The 18,576-nt window shown below is 38.3% G+C and overlaps 1 protein-coding gene and 1 long non-coding RNA gene across 4 annotated transcripts in view; one reads left to right on the top strand and one right to left on the bottom strand.

Moving 5' to 3' along the window:
- Positions 1-15,847, bottom strand: part of LOC143355302 (cytosolic endo-beta-N-acetylglucosaminidase) — a 30,032-nt gene extending 14,185 nt beyond the window's left edge. For both annotated transcript variants that reach the window (XM_076790021.1, XM_076790022.1), the window contains exons 1-8: positions 15,701-15,847; positions 15,112-15,575; positions 14,608-15,051; positions 14,369-14,543; positions 14,068-14,286; positions 13,640-13,995; positions 13,380-13,562; positions 12,976-13,088 (exon numbers count right to left, since the gene is read on the bottom strand). In XM_076790021.1, the coding sequence (XP_076646136.1) occupies positions 12,976-13,088; positions 13,380-13,562; positions 13,640-13,995; positions 14,068-14,286; positions 14,369-14,543; positions 14,608-15,051; positions 15,112-15,344 (1,723 nt within the window). In that variant the 5' untranslated portion in view covers positions 15,345-15,575; positions 15,701-15,847. The remainder of the gene's footprint in view (positions 1-12,975; positions 13,089-13,379; positions 13,563-13,639; positions 13,996-14,067; positions 14,287-14,368; positions 14,544-14,607; positions 15,052-15,111; positions 15,576-15,700) is intronic.
- LOC143355303 (uncharacterized) lies at positions 273-10,771 on the top strand. 2 transcript variants are annotated; one of them, XR_013082474.1, is made up of 3 exons: positions 273-815; positions 1,782-2,099; positions 10,164-10,771. It is a non-coding gene; the product is annotated as an uncharacterized LOC143355303 (long non-coding RNA). The 2 variants fall into 2 exon arrangements; XR_013082475.1 differs by lacking the exon at positions 10,164-10,771 and adding an exon at positions 2,645-2,825.
- Positions 15,848-18,576: the final 2,729 nt, after the last annotated feature.

Raw genomic sequence — 18,576 nt, 5'->3', positions numbered from 1 at the left:
AACAGTGAATATGTACAATTTTATTCCGATATAAGACGACGCTTTTTATTTCGACGTAAGGAAATCGCTATGCCCCTCTTCATCCGAAATACGACGAAAGCCGGTCCCGAGCCGTCGCCTTATATCGAAAGAAAACTGTCGATGAATTGATGAAAGTCTCATAAAAAGATCGTATAGCTCCGTTCGGCTTGGATCAAGACTTTATCACTGACTTTATCACGAACAATAGAAATTGTATTGTTCGGTAAACGGACTTGAAAAAATTGGTGTAACACGAATAAAAGTACAATAAAAACGTCCGCTTACAAGATGAATCTTTTGTGTTGAAGACCGAGTAGTTTCTGTTGGTTTCATTATGTTCCGAAGAAAGCGGCCGTGTTTTCTATTTTGCAAGGTTTTCTTGTTTAGCGCAATGCGACTTCGAACGACGGGGAATTCAAGCGAAGCGATGCCAAAAGGAAGCAAGAAGAAAACGCAAGAAGGCAGAGTGGGTTGGCGTGATGAGGAGGCTGAGACTTGAATCCCACGAGGCAGGCGATGATTACAAATGTAAAAGATTCGAGTGTTTTGAAAGCATAAGTGCCGGGGTAAGACGAGCTATTATGAATGCGTTTAACAGTTTGGATGCAACCGACGCTCGAAACTCACACTCCGCCGCGCTAATCTCGGCGTTACCAGTTTTACGACTGGCAGATCCCGGCTAGCAGAAAGTGATAACTGTCGTGATGCAACATTTCGGCGCCGAGTTAGAATAAAGAGAGAAAGTACTGTCAAAGAAACATCTGCTGCAAAAAGGGCCTAGCTTTCCAACTGGAGTACGTTCAACCTCGCTCGACTTATTATTAGACTGAGGAACTGAATATACAAAATCAAATTGTTTTTGCATTTATGCCAAATGGATAGGTCAAATTCAAAATGGTAAGAGTATTTAAAGAATATAAAGGTACTGTTATATTGTTTTCAACTCGACTTTTTTAAATCTGTTTTATACTAATTTATGCCATAAATGCACAGTCTACTTATTATTCAAATAATTACTTTCCCATAATGACGTGTGATCAGAGATTACTTGAAATCGCAGATTAGTATACGAGAAAACCGTGAAGCAATAAATTACAGAAAATTAATCTGTAGATGCAGTTATTAACGAAATAAACATCGTACAGCAGAGAGTTTATGCTAATGCCGATATTACGATACACTTGCGTGCAGAAATTGCTGGATGTATCAATAAGAAACTGAAAATGTCATTGAAAGGTTAAGAAACACAAGTAGCAAGCTAGCTCGTCATCTTCGGTTAATAGGAATGATAGAGTGTCTACCTGTGGTCAATAAAGAAAACCAACACACCTCAAGGCGTCGATAGTGAACTTTCAAATTACCGTTTCTCGGAATTGCCTAAAAAATACACAGAATCAAAGTAGCTGCCTTAAGGAAACTGAACAATTAAGACTTATTACAGAACCCTTTTAACGTTTTTGGATTTTGCAGACCCTATTGACTAGACTGCGGATTTGATGCATTTACAATATCAATAAATTAGGTGAACAAACTACAACTGTATTCTAGATTTGTTAATTACTTGCAAGATGAAGTAAATGAATATTGAAGTGATGGAAATTATTTTAGAGGGTAGAATGTATCTTAATTGTTTACAAACAGTCAGCAGATTTCAATTTCTATTTTGAGAAGAGACAATTTCTATTTTGCATACAGATCGGCAGTCTGTTAATGACATTTCGGTTTACAAAAATCAGTTACGATAAAAATGAATTTTTCAGCACGGAATAGGATGAAGTCACCGACGCGACAATGAATGCGTTAAATGTGCATGACACAAAATCCAGAAGCATAGTGCTTCACTTCAAGGAGAGCCGACTCGTTACAGGGGGCCGAACGACTCCGAAGCATAATGTTCAAGAAAAAGATACATAAAGTAAACACGAGAGAAATGTGTAAAGTGAAATTCTTCGATATTCAAGTCTCTTATAATAATCATCGTAAAGTATCTTATCGTGGAGTTTAACGGCTGGTTGGAGTTTATTAAATATGCCGGGCAAATAAAAGAACTGTGTGGATAAATCACAAAAAACCTTCAGGTATGTTATCAAAAGAGAAGTTCTCGAATGGAAGCCCGCAAAAAACGTTCATAAATTATTTTGCCTCGGGAAAAACTGCGCTTTTTTATTGCGCATTTAACAAGTTCCGCCAAAACGTCCGCAATCTGCATATCTTTTGACTCAAAAGATTAAAATAAGAATTACAATGGATCCAAAACAAGTATTAGAACACTAAATTTCCGAATCCCGAGAAATTGTAATAAATATTTGAACTATGAACTATGAAGATTTCAGCATTCGTTGCAAAGCTTCGATCTTTAAATCCATGATAGTGTCAGTCACGAGAAGAATTTTTGAACATTTTTATACACGTTCCAATTTGTAACATTTTTGACAAAAATGAGTGACTGACGGGGAAAGTAGTAGCTTTAAAATGAGACCGGGTATACTGTAGTACTATCGTTTTTATTGAAACCATCGCAGTTCAAGTATCGACAAAATTTTCGATAACGGGAAAAATAGCGTAGAAATACTTTTTGGATCCACTGCACGTGCACTAGTTGAAAAGGTTCTGCTCTATTCAGATTACTTTTCCCCCGAAGGGACGTGCACATTTAGAACATGACAAAAGGATAAGACTACTACATGAAAAGACGATGACTATTAAAGGATTGGGTCGATGTACCAAGAAGTGCAACAAGTAAGCCTGAAGCCTTTTAACTTGCGAATGTAAAACAAGAAATGATAACGGGAGAGAGAGAGAGAGAGAGAGAGAGAGAGAGAGAGAGGTCTCCTTTTTACGAGAAAGATTTATTAAAACGTGTATCCATTCACCGAATAAAATGTGCATATTATGTAACCAATCTGAGCCGAGTTTTTATTGAACTCTTGTACTTATGATCGTCGTGGATTGAGCAATCTAATTGCCGAGACAGTAATAAACGTCGGAGGATGTTAATAATAAATGGATCCGCGACAAAAACAGCTCCCCAAGTATTACACGTTTAGAACTTTCATCCATTTTAAGAGGAAAATACGAAGATACCCTGTCTCGAAAAAGATTTTGTCATCCTAAAACGACTTTGTGAAAAGTTTTCTCATGCATAACAAGTGAATGGGAAACAAAGTATGATCGTTAACCCTTTGACTATGGAAGCAGTGAACGTACGCCTTTATAGACCTATTAATACGCAAAAAAGCGTATATACAAGAAATATTTTATCATTCACTTTTTTTTATTAAACTAAAACGACCAGGTCTCGAATATCTATTAAAGAATATATTCACAAATGACTTCCCATTGCGATTTTTGCTTTCACTGCAGTAGTAATTATTTTCTTTTAATTATTTTAGCTAGCCACAGCAATTGCGAGTATCGCGTGACACAACGCTTATGGTTTCAAACTAGAGAGTACAGGTCGAAAGGTTAAGGAAATTTGATACTTCGTTCTATAGCATTGCTCAGCTTTCGAAAACTAATTAAAAGTATACAAAATTATCTTGAAGTTCTGAGGCTGATCCGAAGCTTTTGTTTGAACAATAAACTTCGTGTTGTGAGCGATACAATCATTTGAAATATCCATCATCTTGATCCCTATTTTCCCTTCCGCCCTCCAGTTTTGAAAGTTGATGCATCGATAACAAATTAACGAGAAGCCAACGAGTTTTACGAATATTTTGGAAAGGGCGTAGCGACAAGATTGAAAGTGAACGTCTCGAAAATTGTTACGAAATTCCGTGTAATTACTTTCCAATTTCGATCGAGCAAAAAAGTGCGCGGATTGATTACAAGGGGGGAGAGTAGCCGAAAGCGTGATCTCTTAGAACCGTGTCTGGCCGACGTCTTTATAATTAATGAATAGAAACGATCATTCGGTCCGATCCACCGGCGATTTTAACGAGCGCAACTTTCTTCGACCTCCGGTCGACAAAAAATCGATGACACCGTTGAAACTTTCGCTGGAACGTCTTCCGATTCGCTCGCGGAAGAATGGAGCGTTTGCCCGCGGAAGAAAGCGGGTAACGTCTAATGGGGACGAGAAGACGATTCTACGTGTCGTTATATCCGATTCAACGTGATGTATCCGTGCGTGGGAGAATGGATGCAAGGTGTACGAATTCGTTCGTGGCTCTTGGAAAATGACGGCAACTTTATTTTTAAATTAAGCCATTTGTCCGCCACATTCGGCTTTGCAGGTATCAACCCTTAAACTGGAAAACGCGTGGATGATGCTGGCGATATAAGTGAAACATTTTTAACCAGTTAACTGTGTTTGACGAGTATACTCGTCATGAAGAAATGGCAATATTTTGTGTCATGACGAGTATACTCGTCAAAAACAGCTTTAATTCAAACAGCGGTTAATTTTTGCGACGCAACTTAGGTACACATTTTTCAAAGAGGTCGCAACAGCTAACTGGTTAATACCAGAACCACTGAACACTGAAAGTGACTGCAGTAATGCCCCGACGTATGCGAAAGAGATGTGCACGATATTTGCGCACGAAAGGGTGTAATTTGTCAACTATCTTTTTGTAAATCTTTTATCGTATTTTTTTGCTGAATAAATTTATAAAAACTACAGGACCTAACAGATATTCCTCAGAAAAATTTTTAACTTCCGCTCACAAAGTCGTCCGAGACATTACAAACCACCCTAAAGACCGTTTCCACTCATAAAATGGAGAAGAAAAGTATAATTAAAAAATACGAGAATAAGTAGAACGTAGCGTACGTTCGAATTATTATAAATACCAGAGTGAATGAAATAATTGAAACGTATGAGACCGATGCTATAATGGTATCGCTGCCGAAGCACGCCATTATGCAGCTCCTCTGTATTTAACGGCAATAAAACGCCAGTTTACCGACGAAACAGCGACGTTGCCGAAACGAGAAGTAAAACTAATACAGGAAAAACTTAAATGGTTTAATATTATTGCTCTGACAACAGAAAAAGAAAGGGTGGAAAAAGGATTTGAAGATTGAGATCACTGGAACCAAGTGATCTAAAGTGGCAAGAGCCTTGCGAAATGGCAAAACAAGACGGTCGTGAGCCGACTAAAAAGAAAATCGTGGCCAGGCAAATTCTCCGGTGATTTTAGCAATGGGATAATGGGCGAGTTACTTTTTATCAACAAATCTAAATTAAGTAATCCTCTCGCGAAATCATTTGGTGAATTTTAAAACAGCGCGGGAGCATTATACATACTTCAAACATTAGAAAGGACAGCCGAGGTTTCTGATAACAAGGCGTCTGAGCTCGATAGGCTAATGGAAACTGTAAAAAAACCTGCCAAAGAAGTACCTAAAGCAAAATTGTTTGAAGCGCGATTTCAAAGTATAGCAATCTCTCTATCTCGAGGAGGAAAGAGTTGTCTCAAAAGTGTTCTCACTTGGAATTATCGATTTTAGATAATTTACGAGATACAATCAGTACTTACCAATCAGAAATGAACTAGCTATCAGTCTTGACAATTGTCAATCAAATTAAAAAAAAAGCTGGTATCTTATTTAATTTTATTCAAAGTTAGCTTTCTCATTATTCGCTATAGAACTAAAATTGATAATTAACCCATTTGCATCATTAGCGAATATATACGTTCAATTTTCCTGGTCACTATCACCGGAGCTGTATGCATACGCTCAACATTGTTGGTCACTATCAATATTCGTTAGCTAAAAAATAGAAATGGAGGGTGTCGTTGGAGATGAAAGTAAATGAACCGAAATATGAAATTCTTTTACTTGTAGCCATTTTTGTACTTAAATATAATAAAAAAAAAAAAGTTTGGTGATAAAGGCCTTCTTTTCACATTTCCTTATGATGCAAATGGGTTAAGAATATTTATTCCTTATACGGAAACGTATAAGCTGAGCGATCAGTCACGTTAATTATGGTCCATATATTGTGAAGCTGTGAGGACGGGAACAACTTGCGGAATAATAAACCGCGCCCGGTTTATAGTAATCCGACCACTGTCAAGGTGCTGCGGTAATTAGCACATCGGAAGAAAAAACATATTTCATTTAGAAAGGTACGTTGCTCGGCCGAGTGGAGATTAGACCCGTAACACGCATACTTCGCATAACAGGTCCGTAATAGGCTGTTCTGGGTGGTAAGTCTCTTTAGGATATTTCTAATTTCGTCTCCTTCCCGATCGTTCTCCGACTAGTTCGAAACTTGTCCTGCCTCGATCCGACCACATACCGTTCTTTTCCTTCCTAATCTCGTACAAGCGCGTGTCTCTATAATTCCATGATCGATCAGTTACGCAATGGCCCCTTAATTCACCTTGTAAGAGCTCGCAATCAATTGTGAACACCAAGGATTGTCCTCTAGGTCCACCTCACGTAGCAGACTGCGGATTTCAGTGTACTTGAAAGTACTCCGGTTTTGTTTTCCGCAACACCGTCGAGGCTAATCGAGGTTCGAATCTACTTGCCAGGTGCTTAATCCCATCGCTAATGACACGGAATGGGATCAAGTTTTACGTATATGCATTTACAAACGAAAATTGGTTGCCGCTGTTTAACCCTTCGCACTCGAAGCTAATTTAACTCCAAAACGAAACATTTCTTCCGACCCAGAATATTTCCCTTCTATAAATTTTTTCTCGTGTTATACATACGAAAATGGTGCAATTTACCCGTACAATACTGAAGTGTTTAGTAATTTATTGAATAGAAACAAATTTAATAATGTAATAAATATTTTGAAGAATGACTTACAGTCGCCATTCGAGACAATTCAAGAACAACGATTTTCAACGGATTAAAATTATTCTAGAAAGAATTAAGTCTGCTTCTGGTTCCCATCTCTTGCAATTGAAGCAGACATTTTTTTATTTTGCACAAAGGTCCGCAGTCTAACAATCAGTGTACTTCTGTAATGATTTAAAAATATTAGTAAGCTACCCATCAAAAAGTAGACCTATTTGATCAATGCAGTGTAGCTGCAGATGAGCTGGGTGTATTGTTGACCAAATCGAACGATCATTTGGAATAGCAAAATCGTAGTAAAGTGCCTACAGAGGTTCCAAGCCGATTTGATCAATAGGGTCCACCAGTGTTTCTCTGTAGTCTTTCAAAGTGTTCGTAGAAAGTTCCGATTCGTCTGGTTTAGTACTCGAGCGTGCTTAACAACGCTGATTTTATTTTCCGAAATGCGCTTTCGGCCGAATCGAGATTCGAATCTGCTTGCTGGGCGCTCAATCCCATCGCTAATGACCAGGCACGTTTTACTTTCGCGGCAGTGCCCGCACTGCGTTCAGTTGCAGGAAACGGTGCGCGGAATGCCGAAGCTCTTGCTCGCCTCCGATGGGAGTCGAAGAAAGACCGTTGGAAATGTTTCCTCGGTTGGGAGAGGCACGAGCCGACGCTCTCTCGGCCTCTCTTCTTTTTCTGCTCTACGCCGTCGTATCGCCGAGCGGCGACTAGATCGCCTTGGCCAAGCAGGAAAACAGTCTGATCTCATCTTGTAAATATGAACGTTCCTCCCTTGTTAACCTGCCGAGCCAACGGCAGCCGAGAATGCCGGGAATTCTATGGAAATGTTACGCGCTGAGCCTCGGATTATCCGTTTACAATGGAGGGGCTCGTGCCAATTTTTGTCTCTTCCCAGGAGAGCGAGTGAACGCTCTCTGCCATCTTCAATCTCATTCGCGAGCGCGGGAATCCGTGGCACACTTGGCAATTTTTTTTTCAGGGACCATACCGATCCAATTAAAATGGTCCTTCAGTGCGTTGTCATGCAATGCTTAATGTATCGTTTAGTATTTTTTTTTTCACGCGTAAAATAGATGGCCTCTTTCCAGGAAAGCGAAATAACTGTCTAGCCTCCTCGCTCTGGTATTCTCAGACGCGAGCACGGTAAGCCGTGGCTACCTAGGCAATTTTTTTCTAGGACCGTATAAGTTAAATCAAAATGGTCTATCAGTGTGTTGTTATGCGATGCTTAATGTATCGTTTAGCATTTGTTTTGCACGTAAAATAGATGGCCTCTTTCCAGGAAAGCGGAAGAACACTCAACTAGCGTCTTCACTCTGCGGTCGTACGAGTTCAATCGATATGGTCTCTTGGTATGTTGTTATGGTATGTTCGGCGCGTTGTTTAGTATTTTTATGGATGTAAAATAAATGTTCGTTGGTCAGACATAGCACGTGTCACACGGTGACCTGCATGGAGAAGTCCTTCGTTGATGGAACTAATATTAGGACACAGACTTGATTTTAAATTTGATTTGATCAACTCCTCGATATTTTTCTATTTATCGTGATAACTTGACGAATTATTTTCAACGAAAAATTCCTCGTATTGGACAGCTATTTGTAATTATACTACAAAAAGGATGTACCCAACTGGACCATTAGGTATGGACCACATGACTGAGAATGACATTGTGGAAAATATTTCGAAATTAGGTTGACGTGGTAAGAAATGTGCCCTCGCTCGAACCGACTATCGTTTATTAGAAAAGAAACCAATAATGGAGTACTTAGAAGTATCATTATTCTTCCTCCCCACTACTGCTATCAAACTAAATCATCTCGATGCGTGAATCGCCCCCTCCACTGGCGAACAGCTTGTGCGAGATGACTGGCTTTATGGTTTGAAATAAGGGGGCAATTCCTATAAATCATTTATTTTCAAAAGATTGATGTTTTCACCGTCCCTATAAAGTAGCTGCACTATTATTTCACCTTTGACAACTATTATTTTTCCACTATCTTTAAATTTTCATTATAAACATAGATTGTTCTTGACGAAATATCATCTTTCCTGAATGACCGCTAATTAATAGGTCGTGCGATAAACTATTTCCAGAATCGATGAGTCATTCTATGCTAATCAAAACAACTACGCACGTTTTCATCTTGATTTGCAACTCTAATATGCCTAGAATGCTCGGTTACGACACGTGTATACTATTTCCGGAATTTTTGAAGAAATGTTTTGCAGAAAAATTATATTCGGCAGAAAACATCAATTGCAAGGCGTTTTTTCACAGCTTCAACGTTATTTCCTTTAAAATAAAAATAAGTATTTCTATCTCTTGTAATCTTTTTATAAAAACTGGTTTGTATGAAACTGGCCGAAAAACTTAAATATTTACTTTCCCCGGCAATAACAATCGCAGGAAAAAAGTTCAACAAGTCGAGACTTCAACGGATTGATCGTACACATCGTTTTTGTCGTATGCGAGTATAGCCTTTTAACGTTGTGTTTGCAACATCGAGAATTTCAACAGTTTTTCTACTCTGAAGATTCGACATTCGACGTTTGGAGCGTCCCTCCAGCAGTTTCCGGCACATCAAGTTTCTTCATTATCATTTCGCAATTACGCGAGGGTATTAGTAGCTATTAAAAGAAACATTAACCGTCCCGAGATACATCAGGGACCGCGCATTAGATCACTATAAATTCATACCGGGCAATTGAAACGCTGCATAGAAACATTTTCAGGATTTCACCCGGGTGAGATTATTTGGTCGTTGACCTTACCCGACGCGAAATAGAAAGATATGTGTGTCGTTGAACCTCCGCGAAAGAATTATGTCATGCCTTCGTATTGGGAAACCAAATGATCGACCTCCGGTCTTTACCTGCTCGGACATACTCTTCTGAGTAGCAATAATAATCTATCCGCGTTATCGTTTTTCCATTTGTCTAGTTTGTTGTTTACTTGTCTATTTATCTATCTCTCTGCAACTGTCTTTTAGAAATAGATTTTACAGATTGGTACGAGAATGGTCAAAGCGAAGCGTAAAATAAAATTGGATAGATACAACTATCATAGGTAAAACTGTTTTTTGGAAATAGATTTTACAGATTGTTACGAGATTGGTCAAAGCGAAGCGTAAAATAAAATTGGATAGATACAACTATCATAGGTAAAACTGTTTTTTGGAAACGCATGAGGGTTACTAAGCCAATTATTGTTACACTGCGGATCTTTACGCAAAATGAAAATTGTTTGCGCCGGTTGTAAGCCGCAGAAACCAAATAAAAATTTGTTATTTGTTGTCTCGTATTTTAAAAATGTGTAAATACCATAACTGCGAAGGAATCCGCAGTCTAATTATGACCTTTTGAATTTCTAGGACAGCAAAGGTACCCGAAGGGTACAGGCTGGAGAGAGGCGGGACGAAAGAAGGCACGCGACGCAATCGTCAGGTGAAACAACGCATGGACACGGCACGAAATAAGCGTTATAATGCAAAGTGTAACCGCAGAAAAAATTCGACCCGATAACCGCGGGAATATCAATGAGCCAGTCGCATTCTCTGGTTACAAATGGCCGTTGCGACACGGGAGAAACGTAATTTGGGTTGCGCGACTGCTGAAACAAACGATCCAACCGGACAGTGTTTATTTCGGACATGTTCGCTGTAATGAACGGCCGACATTGGTGACCGTCGCGTCGCACGCCCGAAAATTCCTGCCGATGACTTTTATCATTGTAACCGGCGAAACGGTTGTTCCGTTACGCGTTAGATCGTTCCCGCGAGAACCGTTCAAATCCCGATTATGAGACCATAATCTGCGGCGATTCAATTTCAATTCGACAGAAAGATTTATCGCATCGGCCAGCGCGCAAATGAAATTCATTAAAGGAAACTGTTTCGTTTGCATAGAGTGCGATGACTTCGACGCCTCATAATCTCGATACTACTAAAAAACAAATGGCACATATTTGCTTGTCTGCATATTTGTGTTCCGTATTAATCATTCCTATGAGTATGCTACTTTAACAGTTATAATACAGCATATACAGGGTGTCCCAAAAATGTTGTACTTCCTTGAAAGGGGCGATTCATAAGGTCATTTGAAGTAACTTTCTCCTTTGCAAAAATGTTTTCCGCAGCTTCGTTAAGGAGCTATTAATGAAAAACGCAGGCCAATCAGAGCGCGGCTACAGCGGACGGATTCCGGCTCGGCCAATGACAACGCCACTATTAGCGGGACCTCTCGCCGAGTGGCTATACGGCTACTATAGCCGCGCTCTGATTGGTCCGTGTTTTTCGTTAATAACTCCTGAACGAAGCCGCGGAGAAGATTTTCGCAAAGGGAAAAGTTATTTTAAATGACCACGGGAATCACCATTTTCAAGGCAGTACAACATTTTTGGGACACCCTGTATTTGTTCACTCATATATTTCTGCATTTAGAAGTATTTTCATTCAATTTTTACCGTATTCCATTTTTTTCAGAAAATTAACACCACTTCAACAAATTGACTTCACATTTAATTTAATTTTACTAGCACACGCGTCTTCATTTGAAACAATTCAGCATGCTAAGTAAACACCAGCATAACTTTGTTAATATTAAAGACTACCATACACACACTGAGATACATATAAATGCATTACGTGTAGAATGAGATGTTTATTATGCATATACAGTCACGGTTGCTTAACCCAGTTCTGCTAATAAATAATGGTTAACATAAAACCTCTCGACATTGGCACAGCTATTTTTGAAATTATTGAGTGTCGTGATCTTATATTTTACAAATAGTGGCCTTTGTACTGCAATCTTTCAAAATTGCTTTACGATCGAATAGGGTCACTTCGGAGACCATTATCATCATAAATTTCGTTCTCTGTGTTAGAGACCTGTTGGATACGAATTTCAACGAGCAAATAATCCGTTGCTGAAATTATTGCACTATCCATTCGAGTATTATCCAACCGCGAAACGCAATCAATGAATGAAAAAATTTATCAGAGTTATGGTGTCGCGACCTCCTTCGCGTGGCACCGTTTGTTCCTCGTGTGTGCGAGTAAATATGGAGGCTAAACGTGCATTTTTCGTCCTTCTATCAAATAACCTGCTGTCGTGGAGCCCCGGATACCCTTGCAAACAACCGAGCAACAGGGACGGTAGCCGAGGTGAAACGAAAATATGAAGTTAAAATTAGGTTGTGCTTTTGTTGTTTCCGTTTTCTTCTCATGCGTCCGACCCAATAAACACGCAATTACGTTTACGTAGAACGCGGATCTTTATGCATATAAAGCTGAACGTATGTAGAAACCGTAATAAAATAGAAACCTGCAGAATAGTTAACCTACATCCCTTTTTCCGTTTCGTTCTCGCAAACTTCCTGTTTCAAGCTGTTTCGCGGATATTAAAAATAACGGACAAGATTTTCAAGTACTCCGAATTAAAAAATAATTCAAATTTGTTCGAGATTAATCCAGCAGGCTTTAATAAACCCAATGCCACGTATAAACTTTATTCTGTCATTTATAAACGGTAATAAATATTGAACTCCTGTTTGTACGAAGTTCATACCTATTTTGCTTCTTAAAATACAATTTTTATAATATTTTTCTAATTAAAAAAAAAATCGAAAAATAGCCGAATTTTCGAGGGTCGATTTCACCCCCTTAAAGTGAATTTGGGCAGCAAAAAAAATTGCGTAATACACACCTACTTACACGTCCCCAACGTGAGAAATATTTCCAATTGAAAACGATATTGTTTCTATTAAAATTTCAACCCTGAAGATAAATTACTGAAAATTTTGATTGGAACATCTAGCTTCAAATTTGAAGAAAAATGGAGGGGGGCAAGCCTCGGTAATTGGCACCGGTCTTTATCTCCGCAGTAATAAAACAAATGGCAAAAAAAAGCGTCGGTCGCACGTTCTCCTAATAACAGAATGTTCACCGATGATAAATGCTTTTATCGAGCGATAAGTTATGTCGAATAGGCGTTCCATCGAGGAACGAACCGGCGTTCCTTTCACTAAAGCGGTTCTCAATTACTCGGAGGGAAACGGACCATCGCTTTCTGAAATGATTCTTTACACGGCTGGAGAACCTCGTCCGGTGATATACTTTTATCATGATGCAATACACCTGCGCTATGCACGCCACCCCGGAATGTAAGCGATAGTGGACTTACCCAAGCGGTTCCGAGGCTTCGCTTCGAGAATGATCTCCCCCAGGTAGCAGGTACATTTCCGTGCGAAGGACACGCCGATTTCGTTTACTGTTTTCATGTTTGTTAAGTAAACGCTGCCAACAGAAAAACGAAATATTGAAAACGACGCTAACATAGAAAAAGACAGACTTAGAGCAAGATTTTGACTACTAAGAAGTTCAGTGATGAAAATAACAAATTTAATGAATGAAGAAACATTTTGACTACAACCGTTATCACCTTTATTTATCGAATTAACAAAAATATTTCGTTTTAAGCTTCAACCCTCTATCTTTAAGTGATAAACTGTCTAATCCATATGGAAAATAAATTCGAATTTGATCCTTGGATACCTAAGTAAATGTATGGAAATGTGTTAAACTTACCATTTCCTCCACAATGAGCGTAAATTTTCCGATCTATATGGTAAAATGGACTTTAAGCCGGCATCGTTGCCCAGAATTAACATCGGCTCGCTTTGTGCTCCATTTTCCAAGACGGACTCCATTTCCTTGTAAATGATGGTTGCTTGAATGTCCTGTTGTAGTTCAACGTAGATCAGAAATAATCTGTAAAAGATAATTTTGTAACTCAACATTGTAACTCAAGTAAATCTACTTTTTATAGAGTATTGTGCAGTCCTCACCTGTGATACGATCTAGGATCATTTGTGATTAATTTCAAGCAACCACCTCCCTCGTAAGACAATTGATTGTGAAATTCAAAATAATTCAAATTTTGTATAGGTAATTTGTTTTCGATATTCGCAACGTTTCCTAATATTCGAATAATGTTCTTTGTTGTCTCGTAGACGTATTCTATTGGCGTGTTTGACTTTTCCTTTTCCTTGTCCTCCGGTTTCGGTGTAGGTAATTGAGGCAAATGAGTGAATTTTAAATGTGGTATAGGTACAGAAATCTGAGGTTTTTGCATTGATAAATTGTAAAATGGTTTCTGTTCAAAAATCATCTTTCCATCTACGACACGTATATCCATCTGTATCTGTGAACAATTTAGCTTTTTAGTCGCGTTAATTTACAGCAGTATATTTAAATATTTCATACTTAAATTTACCTCTCCACAGTTATAATAGGAACTACCACTTCCATGGCAGAAAGATGTTTTGAATGTTTCGCTTTCATAAATAGGAACATGAATATATAAATGTGGGTAAAGTTGAGCCCAGAAAATGTTCTCCAACTCATAGAATGTTTTGGGCCCGAAAAATTCGTGGGTCCAACCAGGTGCAAAAATGGCAACTGACAATTCTTGTTGTCGTATCTGCTGTAGAGCCTGTCATATAAAATATTACAGTCAAATACATACTAGTCTGTTTAACTCAGATATGATGTTATTAAAAAACTATTACACTTACAGAGGCTGAATTGAATCCTCCACCTGATGGACAACCTCTTCCCCAAACATCTAATCCTACATAGATGTCTTGGATGTTTCGATTGCGACTTTTTGCAAGAGAACAGCTGTTTTCCAGCTTAGACTTGTTCCAATTATAATTTAGATAAATCCCATCACAAGGTATAAAAAAGTTTCTGGAATTATAAATTCAAATTTAAATAATTTGCAAGTACAGAAAGACACGAACAACAAACTTACATGTTTGAATCATTTAGCTCGTTTTGCCAATTCAGTTTTCCTGCGTTGGTTACACTGTCGTACCAAATAATTTCAGAATCTTTAATTTCTATGTGAATGTGCTCAGTTAGAAATTCCATAAAATATATTAAATTATTGATCTGTTCAATTTTAATTTCATTTTCGACATTCAATAACCAGCCTTCGAATTTATAAAACTTTGTAACATAGATTAGAGCCTCTGCAAATTTTCTTGCTGTTTCTTTTGATTCTAGTATCTGGTCCCATATACCTTGTCGCTCTGTTATTACAGTACCAAGAACTTTTACACCATGTTTATGTGCTGCGTTGATCCATCCCAAAGGTGGAATAGTTATAAAATGATGACTGAAGTATACAAATGTGTCTATAACACTCCAGTGATAAAATAGATAAGATTCATAAGAATCTGTACCATCTATGAATCTGGAAAAATAATTGCACATATTAATCTCTACAAAATATCAAAATCTGAGTAAATATTACCTGTCCGCAAGGTAAGCACCTTTCATATCATGACAAAGCAACGTTTTAGGACGTTTGTCTCTATCCACCTTTGCTAATTGTGTTTGAAGATTGTCTACATAAAGGCCATCGTACACATAATCCGTGCATTCCCTTAATTCCTCAATTTGTGGCCATGATTTCAAGTTTTCCACGTTTTCGTACAACTCTTGCAAACTCTTAAAGGGTTTAGCTTCTGCGACCACTGACTCCATCCTTACGATTTGTTCTGGTTCACAAACAACTTTGAACTAATTTCCAACTGATGTGATTACACAAAGCATTTCCTTCCACTATATATTGTCGGAAGAATTATGACAATAGTGCATATCCGCTGATAGCATTTGTAGTAAATATGTAGAACTATTTAATGTGTCACTACACATACATGCCTTATCTAGCAGCTGTTAACATGGATAACATAACGAGTATATCCTAATATTTATCTGAAATAAAATAGATACGAGATAATATTTTGCGTTTACGATACAGAATTGCAAAGACATAAGAAAATAATTCATTGTTAATGCACGTGTACACTCAATGTTTATTAATGCACAAAAACACTTACAGAATACTTTCCGTTGACGAGTCGCGCGAGAATTCTATTACAATAGACTTCTCGAAGCAAACATAACCACGTAAATAGCATTTAACATACGTAATATGTACATTTGAATCATACAACTCAACACCGGCTTACTTACTCTTTACTTAACCTTACTCACTTGTGGCTACATACTAGTCTCAGACTACATATACAGTAGACTGTCAGCAAGTATAGTATATTCATGTATTGTAGTTTCAGTTTGTGCTACCACAGGACCAACGCCAGCTATCAACGCCATTTTGTCTTTCCATCCCCTTTCCTTTTACATTTCGAATTTCTATTAAATTGATCCTATATGTAAGATGGATTATGAAGCTGGAACCATTTCGATTATTGCGTAAGCAATGACTGTGGAAAATGTTTCACGTAAGTATTGGATGATTTCGATTCGCGATAATTTGATACGATTGATTCATCCGTGAGTTCATGCGCAGAGGACGTTTAAAGGTCACGTTTGATTCTTTAAATTATTACCGATGTGACGGTGATATAAAAAATATTGAAAATCAATTTGCATACTTAATTTTAATTTCTGGCGTTTACTTCATGGTTATGTCGTTAACACCTCAGAACACATTTTTATGACAATTATATACAATATGCAAGGAAGACAATACACATGTACAGTGGGTAATTAAAGAAGCACAGCACGAAAAATAGCTTCATTTATTGTTTATGTGATCAATAATATTGGCTACAGTATTGCTAAGCATATATTGCAGCTTTCAAATACTGATATACTTCATAAAAAATAATAAAAATTCGGTGTAACGGAGATTTTCATTTACAAATCAGTGTTAGGATTAAAAAGGTGATAATGCTAACATGGAATCAAGTTTTTCTTGAAAAATTACATTATGATTAAAATTGTGCAAAATTGTTTAAATACATTGAAACTTGTTATTTTAATTGATGCTTGGTAGATGTTGAAGATAAGCACAAAGGAAACTGATCTACTGTGAACATAAAAAGAAATGGTAAAATGACGAGCAGGGGGAGCAAAAATGTGGGCGTATCGTAAGATCTTCCTTTATTTAGTGTACACAACCATGTTCAAGAAGGTAATTTCCCACGGGTACGCAGGGGAGACGTAATAGTTTGTGGGATGATTGGAAGACGTACGAGATCGTCACGCAACTCTAAACATCAATGAGAAAAAAAAAAAAAAGAAACAAACTGTCATGGTGGTCCCGCGGGTATGGATTTACCGAGCAAACTTGAAGTTTGTGGGTCTAGGTGCGAAGAACGGGTACAATTCCAATTTGAGGACGGGGATGAAGAGGATCTGTGGGGAAGAGCTACAGGGAATTCATGGAAACGTTTTTCCGTGTAACAATGAACTGATCAATTTTTGTCGAAAACCATCGACAGAGCACATTGTCCTCTTCTTCGTCTCGCGCATGCTACGAAGACTTCAACTCCGCTCGGTAAAGCTACACATCGCTTTTTCTACTTATGTTTCCCGGTTTTCCTCGAGTTTTCTCTCGAGCGCCACTATTCGACAGGGGATTGTCTACGGTTCCTGTTCTCAAAACCATACAATTAAAAAATACTTTAATCTGCCACACTCTCTGCCGTTCATTGTCATCTAAGCGAACCCCTAAAAGAAAACACGGGATTAAATGTTGTTCGACGATAAATTTACTCGTTGCAAGGAGCGAACCCGACACCGTCATTCGAAACTCTCCTCTCGGTTCCTCTATTCTATCCCTTATCGTTATTACTCTCGCGAATAGGATTGTTACCTTTCCTCTAGATATTGTAAAACCTTTAGACAAAGTTACTTTTTTTCCCCGGGATATATACGTATATATATACATACATGTATATATATATCACATTGGATCGCTATCTAACTACGCCTCTAACTATAAACAATGAATCTCGTCGTCGTCGCAAAAAAGTATAGTTACGCTCGACCCGCTCTTCTTGTCTCTTCGACGCTACCATAGGTCGCTAACTATAATGCGTGCCGAGCCGAGTTCACTATTCGCCCTAGAACTCCTAGAAGAATCTTAAGAGGCGATTCTCTTGCGCCGAAGATTCTCGAGAAAAGAAGAGTATCATTGCCGATTCATTCTTGTGCACGCAGAGAAAATTTGCTGACCTTGAAGTTTTGGGGGAAGCTAGACAGATGCACAGAGGTTCTCGTAGAAAATTTCCTCATTGTTGCGCACGGGTGCAACGTAAACGATTTTTCCGAGGATCTCCGATGCAAGCCGACTACCTTAGGCGTTTCAGGGTTTGCGTTTCTTGGTTCGAAGATTAGATCATCTGCGGAGACAGTTCGATCCCTAGATCTTAAGAGGTTCTATTGATTGTTATTGTGCAAAGTTTACCCGGACGAAATTGTTCAGAACTTTTCGAAGAAGAGTGGCTCTTATAATCGTAGTATAATAATGAGATTGTTTCGTCCATCTTCTGGTCACACTGCGTTTTCCGGGGTTACAGAGTCTCGTTCGAATAACAACGGAGAACAAAGGGCAGTTAAGGTCGATAAATAGACTGCGGATTTTGTGCATTTATAGCGTACGGATAGTGTTCGAAGCACAGTAACGCAGAGGAACAAAGCGGAATTTAATAACGTTTCGTCTATTTTATTTCTTACCCTGATGAAACCTTGTTGTGTGGGACAAAATGCGACTGTGTAACTAATCTCCGTTCTTGTAAATCGATCCCTAAAAGTCTATTCTTGCATAGAGATCCGCAGTCTCCGCAATACTTAGGTACTCTACTCCTATATTGTTACAATATTATTTCTCGATACTTGGTTCCTCGTGTGACGTACATTATTGTTCATAAGCTGCCGGACATCTTGTTCACGTTGAACTGAAGCA

Source organism: Halictus rubicundus, chromosome 6 (assembly GCF_050948215.1).
Source record: "Halictus rubicundus isolate RS-2024b chromosome 6, iyHalRubi1_principal, whole genome shotgun sequence".
Classification (NCBI taxonomy): Eukaryota; Metazoa; Arthropoda; class Insecta; order Hymenoptera; family Halictidae; genus Halictus; species Halictus rubicundus.
The sequence above is the reverse complement of the archived record's forward strand: the minus strand, read 5'-3'. Positions and strand labels throughout refer to the sequence as shown.